At 37.4% G+C, this 11235-nt stretch overlaps 1 protein-coding gene across 1 annotated transcript in view; it reads right to left on the bottom strand.

Annotated features, from left to right (window-relative positions):
• Window positions 1-11235, bottom strand: part of Tmem26 (transmembrane protein 26) — a 43632-nt gene that overhangs the window by 11973 nt on the left and 20424 nt on the right. The window contains exons 3-4 of the mRNA XM_005360445.2: window positions 8390-8483; window positions 5378-5598 (exon numbers count right to left, since the gene is read on the bottom strand). Of these exons, the coding sequence (XP_005360502.1) occupies window positions 5378-5598; window positions 8390-8483 (315 nt within the window). The remainder of the gene's footprint in view (window positions 1-5377; window positions 5599-8389; window positions 8484-11235) is intronic.

Below are 11235 nucleotides of genomic sequence, written 5' to 3'. Positions count from 1 at the left end.
ATAGGCAGACAGAGAGATATCAACCCAGTGTCACCCAAAGATTGGTAGATTCTTTAATTAAGAAAACAAAGGCAGAATGCTGGAGAAATGTCTCAGAGTTTGAGAGCACTTGCCATTCTCTTAGAGGACCCAGGTCTAGTTCCTAACATCCATCTATATCTCCAACTCCATGAACTGTCTTCTGATCTCTGCAGGCACAGAACACATGTGGAGTAATACATATGATCATGCAAGCCCATATGCTTAAAATAAAGCATTTCAAAGGTGACAAATGGAGTTTGTGATGGTGTTAGAGATGTTTGGAACATGTGATATGTGATATGTCAAGAACAGAAGTGAAGAGCCTGTAACTGGAGCTCAGATTTGGCAAAAAATAGGGCATCACAGCAGCTAGTATTTTTCTGAAACGAAAAACAGGTAAGTGCATAAATGAAAGAAATGTGGCATATAAAAGACTCAACAAGTCCACAATTTAAGTAACCATATAGCAACTGTATGAAATGAATATAAAGATCCCCCAGAGTCAACAGTAAGGGATTGAGGTGAAGAATCAACTAAAAAGGCTCTACAGTATGACTTCACATCTAGACATGAGATAGTAAAAGAGAGGATGAGTGACCCGGAAGACAGAGCCATAGGAAATCTCTGATCTGAAGCTCAGAGAGTCAAATGTGTTCAGGAAGAAAAGAACAATACTTTCTAAACATTCAACCACATACACATTCAACAGAAACCTTAGGAAGGGGAGGAGAAAAGAAAGCAGAGCAAGCATTTAGAGATGATGGAGGAGGTATGCGCCTAGCAGCACAAAGTGTCGGTAGATGGAGAAACGGAAACCCTGAAGTCAGCAAGAGCAGATGATTCCCAATGTGTAAGATGACCACGAATAAGCAAGAACTAACATCTGGTAGTAGAAAATAACATTCAGAAAAACCACTGCATGGTTGAATATGTAATATAGATATTTCTATCATATATGTGTATGTTATAAAGGAAAATTTGTTGACCCTATAAAAATAATCCTAGGAAGAACAGCACACACCTAAACCCAGGAAAATGTGAAATATCTAATTAGTCCTGGAGGAAGTAATGGTATTGAGTTAGGTCATTAGACAAAATGAAGAAGTGAAAGAGAGAGGCGAGGAAGAGAAGAAAGGGAAAGGGAAAGTAAGCAGCTTCTCATAGAGGTCTGACCCAGATTGCACCTTTGGCAAATTCTAAAATCTTCAAAGAAATAATAACAATTATACAAAAACTATTTTCAGAATATAAAGATAGAGGGACTGCTTCCTGAGGCGTTTCTTAAAGTCGGGGTTAGTCTGATTCAGAAGTCAGAACATGGCACCATTAGACATAATACCGGCAAACAAGACACCACATATACAAGGTAGAAGAAATGACAATTGTTGGCACATCAGACCAAAAAGCATGTTATAAAGGATTATGCAGCCCAACTAAGTTCAATTTATACTGACATCCAAGGTGGTTTAACGTCTGAAAATCAGTTAATATAATAAAGGGCAACCAAAATAAAACTGTATTAATAAAGACAGACTTCATGATATTCAATATACATAAGAACAACTCAATAATCTAGAAATAAAAAGACATTTTCTCAAGTTAAAAAAGATAGTCTGTGTATGTCTAATGCCAATACCATCCTTAACAGAGACAGACAGAATGTTCATCCTGAAGACTGAAATGTCTAATCCCACTGCTTCTGTCCAAAGTAGAGAAAAGAAACTAGGTAGTAGAATAAGACATGAAAAAGGAATTCACAGAACATACAATAGCGACAATCAGAAGTATCTTTACTAATGAATAGCATGATATAACATACAGTAAAAACCTAGACAGAGATAAAACAAAACAAGTAAGTTTTGTGTGTTCCAAAATCATTTTGCTGGTTACAAAATCATTATATAGGTAAATATTTTTTTACTAACGCAACTAAAAATTAGAAAAGGAAAGTAAAATAAAATCCATTAGAAAGGGTATAAGAAATAATAAAAGACACAGGAGAACGACTTCAAAGTAGAGAAAGAATTGAAAAACAAAGGCGAATTGAAGAGTGTTTAAGCTCAGACTTTTCACATAATGTCAAGATTCTGAACCTTCCCAAAAGGTCCTTAAGATCACTTCACTTCCTGCCAAGACCACAAGGATTTCCTTTTGTGTGTTTGTTTGTTTGTTTTTATAAAACTTTGCAAGGTAATCTTAGCTATGCGACTATGCAAAGTCCCTGGGTTACCAGAATCAGTATTTTTAGGAAGCTGTGCTACAGTGTCTAGAGTATCTAACCTCAAAAGTCACCATAAGCCACAGTGACAATAGTGTGATGTTGGTATAAAGACAAACACATGCGTCCTTAGTGCTCTTACGCTTGGAGTCAATTGATTTTGAATAGATATGGCAGATGAACTCAGAAAGAGCATTTTCAACCAATAATTTTGAGACAGTTATTCCAAGCTGGTACAACAAACAATTCTGTGTCAATGCCAAATAAATTGAAATTGAAAGTTTAGTTCACAGTATACACAAATCAAATGGAAACACACACACAACAGCTTAAAGTTTCCATAGGTAGAAAACAGAACACACTTCTGATTTTGGATTTGTTATTATTTCTTGTATATGCTACCAAGAAACATGACCCAAAAGAGAAAAGCCAGTACAATGTATTTTGTAGAACTATGCTGTTTATAATATATAATTGTGGGACTAGAAAGATGGTTCATCAGTGACAGACTTGGGTTGGATTCACAGCACGATATAGGGACTAAAAACCATCTGTAACTATCATTCCATGTGATCCAGCCCCTTGTTCTAAGGACACACAAAAACATACACATACATGCACAAAATTGGCATTTTTGGTATAATTTCTTATATTATAGGTAAGAGCCGAGATAAAAACTTAGAACTCAGAAGCAAGCTATTAGAAGAGAGGAATAATCTTGAGATGCATTCTGGGACTTGACCATAGAATGAGGGACACTGGCGTCATGGAGGTGGTAGGGTACAGACGGGAGACTGCGAAAGTCCACTGGGGCAGTCCAGGGGTCTTCTAAACAAAATGACTTCAATTTTAGAAAATACCATTGAAAATGATATTTAAAAATAGAATCTGTAACAAAATCCTATACTCTCTGTGGGAGGGTGTTTGTAGGACTCAAGTTCTTATAAAACATTGTATAACATTAACAAATGATCCACACACATTCTACAATAAACTTGGAATCATGTCTAGATTTCTTTCTGTCCACGGATGAAAAGCCAGCAGATATGAGGGCCAACTATAATTTATTCAGCCCCATTAAGCATCAACTTGCATGAAACGCAAGTTCAATTTTTCCAAAATATATGCTCAGAAAGTATTCAGATTGAATTGTAAGTGACAGAAAAAAAACTGAGGATTGATGGTGTTTTGAAATATCAAGTGCTCTTCAAATTTTTGCTGAACCAAAATAATCCTGTTCTGGCTGAACTGAGTGCTCTTTCCTTCATAACTTGCTTATGGTTTTATTACCCAAGCTCTGCCCAACACACTACCTGGCACATATTACATAAAAAAAAAACAGTTCTAAGTCTATTAAACAATGCCTAGTGACTTCCAAGGGTCCCTTTTATGGGTCAACCAATTAAATAAACTTATTTAATAATCAACATTTATTGGTAAACACGGGATGCATTACTCTTTGATGATCCTGCTGGATGGGGCTCATAGAGCCCATTAAGATAACTGGGTTTGGCATTTCTCTCATTTGACGCTGAGCACCATAAAACATAGCCCTCCCCAAGTCCTTTTACTATCCTGTGTCGCCTCTGTTCTCTGTAGATACTTAGCATGTATGCATTCATTTTCGGACAGAGGTAATTTGTTATCATTATGGTGTCATGTCTCTGCAACTCTCCACATTCATTATTGCATGTGCTCCATCACAATCCATTCCTGTTCCTCTAGTAATGACATTGTATTATAATTATCTTAAGCATGTTTGAAAGCATTATGCAATGCAAAGTGCTGATCAACCATTAGGCAGTGAAACCACCAGGCTAAAATAAACACTATGACTACAGTGATCCAATTCATATTGAATTCCTCAAAAAAATGATGCCAACTTAATAAACTAAAAGAAAAATTAGTATGCACAAAACAATGAGTGCTCTTGTAAAAAAACCCTTGTTTATAAATAATGATTCACACTATAATTGAGAAATTAAGTTTATTTAATAAGTTGGTGCATTTTGCTCAGTCTTTATGCTATGTTGTTTGAGGAGTGTGGGATAAAGTAAGCTGTAGCATTAAAAGCCAGCCTCATTCCAATTTATTTTTATAGCATCATACAAAACAACCCAAGCTTAAAGTACATTCAGGCGCGGGGACTCAAATCCCTAATGGGAAGAAAGCAGCTCCATAAACAGATGTGATCATGGATTCTGAGTTTATTTGCTCGTGGCAAAAATAAAAGTACCAACTCAATAAGTTTTAATTTATAGGCATCTCCACCAGAAAGCCTTTGGGCGCTTTGAACCAAACTGACTAAATATAAAATTTCATACAATAAAACTTCATCTGCTCCATTCTGCCTTCTCGCTGGGAAATGTAAATTCTTCAGCTGCAGAAAGGGACAATTTCTCTGTGTCTCTTGTAACTATGCTGTGATCTAAGAGAAAATGCCATTGACTATACTCCTGACACCTGACTGAAGAAGGAAGAGACACCAAAGAGTCTCCAGATAGCTATAGTCACTGTGGGTCTGCCCTGTCCCTCCTGGACAAATAGATGGTGGTCTGGTCTAAGCCAGGCTAGATATATCCTGTCCCTTTCTTAGGCCAAGTCTCCGTCCTGCATTTTCCTTTTTACTATAAAGATTGGTTCCTAGTATGTAAGTGTGTGTGTGTGTGTGTGTGTGTGTGCGTGTGTGTGTGTGTGTGTGCGCACGTATAGTACATGTGCTGTGTGTGTGAAGACATGTTCATGGGTGTGCATGTTGCTTGATGTGCCTGCACATGTGTGTATAAGTGCATAAGAAGCCCAGAGGTTTTATGTTGGGTATGTTCATCTATCAGCATTATTTTCTGAGTCTCCCGCTGAACCTGGAGTTTACAGATTTGGCTTCAATGGGTAGACAGCAAGCCATAGAGCTTTTCCTGTCTCCTCATCTCCAGTGCGGGGATCATAAACACACAACAACATGCCTAGTATTATCATGGGAACTGGGGATCCAAAGTCAGGTCCTGATGCTTGCACAGCAAACAGTTTACTAAATAATTCATCCCTCGAGCCCTGACATAAAGATATGTTTAAACACATTTGTCATGGAAAGTACAAATTTGAGACGATGAGACAGAAGTGTGGTGCTTCTGATCTTACCTGACGTTATCTTCCTTCAGCGTCTCAGTGGTGAATTCCAGTATGTCTGCTGCTGTCCCCACAAACATCAGAAGAAGTTCTGAGAGCTGGTCTCTCGTAATAGTGCCTCCAATGGGCAGAAGCCACCGTCCAAGGATCAATATCAACAGCAGCGTTTGATGGAGTGCTAGGGTCCAGACTGGATCACATACCAATAATAAGGTATCTAGGAACTCCGAGGTCTGTTGAACAGAGACAGCCCATAGACATCAGGATTACAGACCATCAGTGTGTAGGAGATTGTCTACTTCAACATGGATTTCATTCAGCAATGTGTTTCTGTCAACATTTTCCAAAAGCCATTCTTAATTTAATAAGAAAAATGCCACCCCTTTTAGATGAACACCCTAAAAAGGAAATATAATGGAGTCCTTAAGGTCAGAGTTACCTTGTGGCTAATTTAAATCTTACACTTAGTAAGACGATATCTTGTAATAGTTAAAGGACCAATGTAATAATCTTTTAAAGATCATTGTGGATTTTATTATACTCTACAATAAAGTATAACACATAGCACAGTTTGATAAGTTCCATATTAAGATTATAAAAAATCTAGTATTTTCTTTAACTGACTTTAAATCTGAATTTACTAACAGGGTTTCTCTGTGGCTTTGGGACCTGACCTAGAACTAGCTCTTGTAGACCAGGCTGGCCTCGAACTCACAGAGCGCCTCCTGCCTCTCCCTCCTGAGTGCTGGGATTAAAGGCGTGTGCCACCACCGCCTGGTAGCATTGGGAGTTTTGGGAGTTTTAACATACTACAATCTTTTTTTTTGTTTTGTTTTACACTGCCTTAAAATTCTAGCCAGAAAAACATTAGTGTTTGTCCATTTGCTTAATGGAAGAGAATAATTGTAATATTTCCTATCTTTGCTCTGAATACATAGAATATTATTCAATAATCCATAATTCAGCAAGAAAAATTCAGTGTGCCTTTATTTTTAGGTTTTGAGAAAAACTTAGATCCCCTACTAGATTTTGGAGGAAATATCCTTTCCATTAAATTTTTAAGTAAATTTCAAAGCATGTTATTACTGGTTTAGGCTAAAATATTTCAAGACTACAAAAGCTGTGTCACAAATAGACAGGATAACGATGCCAGGTGACCTCTACCAAGGGCATAGCTACTCTTATACAAAATTGAAACACACCTCTTGATTAGTTGTTCATACCAAATCTACAGTACAAGGGGAGAGAAGTGATCAAGGAAGATGGGAACCTTGATGGAGTCCATACAGGAAGATCAAATATTTTTATCACTTGTTTCTTGATGTCTCTCCTATGTGGCTTAGCATACAACTCACTTAACACATTACCAGGATAAATGCTACTATTTTAGTTAAGATGAAAAGCAAGTGACTTGTCCACAGTGGCACAGGGAAGTTCTACTAGAACTTGAATGATAATGCATGCCTTGCTCTGTTCTCCTCTGGGACTCAACAGTGTATCTTATTTAAGAAAACATTTCTCAGGGGTAGACTTTGTTTGTCTTGAGTCCCCTCTGTAAACTGTTAGCAAACAGGTAATCATCAACTTGCAAAATATAAGATGTGTGAAGAAAAAAAGCCTCTTTATCGCTGAATTTTGGCAAACAGCCTTTTTCTATTATATGGATGCTATATATAAACATAATGGATATATAATAACAAATATGTATTTATATATTCCCCAACTACTTCAATAAAATAAGAAAAGAAAATAAGAGTTATGTTCATTGGAAAGGAGGAAATAAAACTGTCTTTGCTGACATCACATACTTTTATATGTAGAAAATCCTAAAGATTTGGTGGGGAAAATAAACAAAAACTTTACTGGAACTAAAGAAGAAATTGTAGAATAAAGGTTGATATTCAAGAGTCAATCTTCTTTTTCTATACTAATTAAAAAATAGAGGTTAAAACTAAAATTTATAATCACATTGTCACTGTGAATAAAATAAAACACTTGGTTATGAATCTAATAAAATGTTAAAGTATATGTATGTTATATGTGCATCTATATTAAAATACATTATATATATATCAGATATATAGAGACACAGATATAAATAATAAAACTACTAATACTGAGGAGTTCAACCAGTCTTTCTGTTTTCTGGATAGTACTGAGAGTCAAACACTGGACCTTGTATCTATGAGACATAAGTTATAGCTCTAAGCTATGTTCACAGTTCTTGCAGGCTGAAAGCGAAGATGGACTAACTGGAGAGATGGCTCTTGTTCATCGCTAAGCAGACTCACCAGTGTCAATATGTGAAGTGATCCATGACTTGTCACGTATTTGATGCCAGCTCAACCATAGCATCATCAAACTATTTTGTGAGTGGTGAGGAACTGAGTCTAAAGATGCTATGGAGAACTAAAATATCCAAAATAGCTCACAAAACTGTGTTCAACCCCCAGCATCACATATATCTGATGTGGTGGTACACGCCTATAATAGCATGTGTAAAGTGGAGACAGGAAGATTACAAGTTCAAAGTCATTCTCAGCTACATAGTGAATTTTTAGCCAATCTGTACTGTGTGATACCCTGCTCCAAATCTATACAGATGTTGGACTAACATATCATCAAGATGCAAGATATATTAAGAAGGGAGATTATGCATGTATGAGTGCAAGAGGTTTATGGGAAATTCAGATACCTTCCTCTCATTTATGCTGCAAATTTGAATTTACTCTGATTAAAGAAAGATGTTATCAGGCACAACTATATATTAAATATAGACATAATTAGAGTACCTAAATTTGTGACAATATAATTAATATGCTGTAATATGATGCATTTTAGTTATGTTTCTATATACTTGTTGTAAGAGTTGTGCTTCTAATGCATGTGATTATTAATGTTAAGTACACCAGCACGTAGGTGATGCAGGTTTAATGAAGGAAACACATCTTCTTTTACAATTCTTGTGCCCCAAAATTTTGCAACTTTATGAAACTTAGCATAAATTATGGGAAAAGCTCTCACCAAATATATGATCGTTCCCACTCCGTTGGTAGGTCTCTGGGATGTTGAGGTTTGATTGACATTTCCTCCGGTGCTGATGTTCTGTGTCAGGATGCTGCAATTCTAAGAATTGAGGGCAGGTGTGGAAAACTGTCACAGTGAAGTAACGACAAAGCAGCTTCACTCCATACAAGAGAGGATGAAGATGTGGGACATTTCCAGGGTCCCTGTAAACATTACCTGAGACCAGAATATGAAGTGGAAGGTACCAAAGAGAGCGTTCACCGCCTGACCCTGAATGCATGGAGGATACAGATGCTGAGCCATCTTAGAGAGCTATAAAATCTTTGGGTTAGGTAGTGGGGTCCCTTTCTTGAAACTTTTTGGGAGCAATTGTGATACAAAGTCTAAGAATACATTTATTTTATGAGTTTGTTTTCTTACCAAGAAAGCTCTCTATCTAAAAATATCATTCCAGTTAAATAAATAATCCAATTACTCTTCACCCTTCAGGCTTCGGCACACAAACAAGGAAGCAGATCCAGTATCCCAGATGCCAGTGCTGCTACTAAGCCAACTTAGGGCTGTGGGAAATTGGATAATTGACCTAAAGGATGATTTCCTTCTTTCCTCTCTTCATTATGCAAACAAACTGTCTGTAATCATATCTAGCCAGATTTGGGGAAACTGAGGTAGAATATAGGTGGGAAAATTTAATAAGATAACACTTGGCAAAGTAGTCACTTCAGCTGTAGACTTTACAAACTGGCTTTAGAGAGTGATCGACTCTAAGTATCTGCAGTGCTGGCATGTTTTATAAACACACACACACACAGGCACACACACATACACATGAGAGAGAGACAGAGACAGAGAGACTACCACCAATCATCACCACCGTCACTACCATATTCCATGATTACACATTTCTTTAGAGAGAAGTTATGGGGTGGGGCGGGAAGAACTAAAGCTATAAGAAGTGTTTTTTTTTTAACTATTCTCAATACTGTACCGTTTATACCATAAGCCATTTGACAAGTAGACAATAAAGTCTACCAAGAAGACATTATTTTCTGCTTTCAACTTAAGTGACTAGTGTTCTAAGTGAAATAACGTGATTAGGAGTATGCACACTATGTGTGCATGTGCATGTGTGTGTGCATGCCTGTATGTGTGTACATGCAAGTGAATGACAAGTAAGCGTATGTGTGTGAATGTGAATGCACACACATTGTGTGTGCATGTGTTACGTGTGTGTGCATGATTGTGTGTGCATGTTCATGTTAGTAAATGTGCATGTGTGTATGTTGTGTGTGCATGCATATATGTGTATACACAAATGTAACCAACATTTAAAGAAGAGATAGTGTAGCCAAAACACTGAATCTTTGATGCAAATCACCAATCATCATCTGTCGAGTAACTTGATGAGCTTAACTATGTAACTGTCACTAGAGACAAAACTTTAACCACCTGTTTTTTAGAGGTATAAAAACATGCTGTGTATTAAAAGTGCTGAGGTGCTAGGCTCTAATACGTTTATCTGTAAAACTGTGTAAACATCTTGCTATTAGGGGAAATGACACTCTTGAAGGCAGCGCCTTCTAATGTGGAAGCCAACAGCTTTTCATGTGCATCATGGCACTAACTGAGCTCCTCTCCTCTCCTCGGTACTCAGTTTTAGACTGATGGACCTTTTCTTCGCAAGACATCAAGGCTGCCAAAAGCAGGGGGCTGACCCATTCACCCTGATTTGACCTGTTTTGATTTTGTGTCTGGTGTTTTAGTGGGCACCATCATCCAGAGGATTTTAGCAAGGTAATTTTGGTACCAGCATGGCTATGTCATTGATTCATGGCTATGTCATTGAACCCTAAAATATCCCTTTGACTTGAAAGTAACAAGGACATCGTGAAGAACGGGGCATTTCCATCACTTTCAATGAGCTCTCTCCCAAGCAGAGCTCAAGTGTGGTTAGAGTTGAAATCCTTAGGACATTGTGGTTTGCATGTGTGTAGCATACATTACTTCAGGAATGACGGGATGACACTGGTCATCTAGAACAACTGGGATGCAAGAGTATGGAGAATATGAATAGAAACTAAGATTTATTTTTTAATTTAAATTCCGTATATGTGTATGTCTCCTTGTATTTTTATGCCATATGCCTGCTGGTGACTGAAGAGGCCAGAAAAGGGTGTCAGATTTCCTGGACCTGGAGTTCCAGGACGTGGTGGGCCCGGTGGGTGTTAAGACCTGAACTCGGGTTCTCTGCAAAAGCAGCAAGTGTTCTTAACCACCGATCCATTTCTCTAGTTTCATAAATGACAAGTAAATGATTCTTTTCCATCATGGAAAAACTCAGATGATTCTTAGGTGAGCTCCCCTGAAACATTAGAGTGTATTCTTCTGGGCCGCATGTTGGTTCTGAACTTGTCTTTTAAGCCCCACGGCTGTCTTCTATAAAACAGAAATATCTGCACCATGCCTAATGTTTGAAGTCCTTAAATCTCTGCGTGAAAAAAAATCTATCTGAAAACTCTGTGAAATTTCAGGTTCTATGTAACAAAATTGATTGTCTCAACTAGAGGACAAAGGGGATTTCTATATCTCCCTCAATTCTGAAATGCCACTTATTTCTTTAAACATAACCCCAATATTTCTCTCTCTCTCTTTTTTTTTCCAACTTGCATCTCTGCTTGCCCTGCCTGCTTCAATCTCTTAGTATTCATTTTAATTTCCAGTGTCAAATCACAACAATGAAGGTTCTATTTCTTTTGTAGTATGAGAATCACAGAAGTTCTGCCCAAGGCTCAAATCTCTCTCTCTCTCTCTCTCTCTCTCTCTCTCTCTCTCTCTCTCTCTCT

The sequence above is a fragment of the Microtus ochrogaster genome, linkage group LG2, assembly GCF_000317375.1.
Source record: "Microtus ochrogaster isolate Prairie Vole_2 linkage group LG2, MicOch1.0, whole genome shotgun sequence".
In the NCBI taxonomy this organism is placed as follows: domain Eukaryota; kingdom Metazoa; phylum Chordata; class Mammalia; order Rodentia; family Cricetidae; genus Microtus; species Microtus ochrogaster.
Note: the sequence above shows the minus strand (reverse complement) of the source record. Positions and strands in the feature narration are given on the sequence as shown.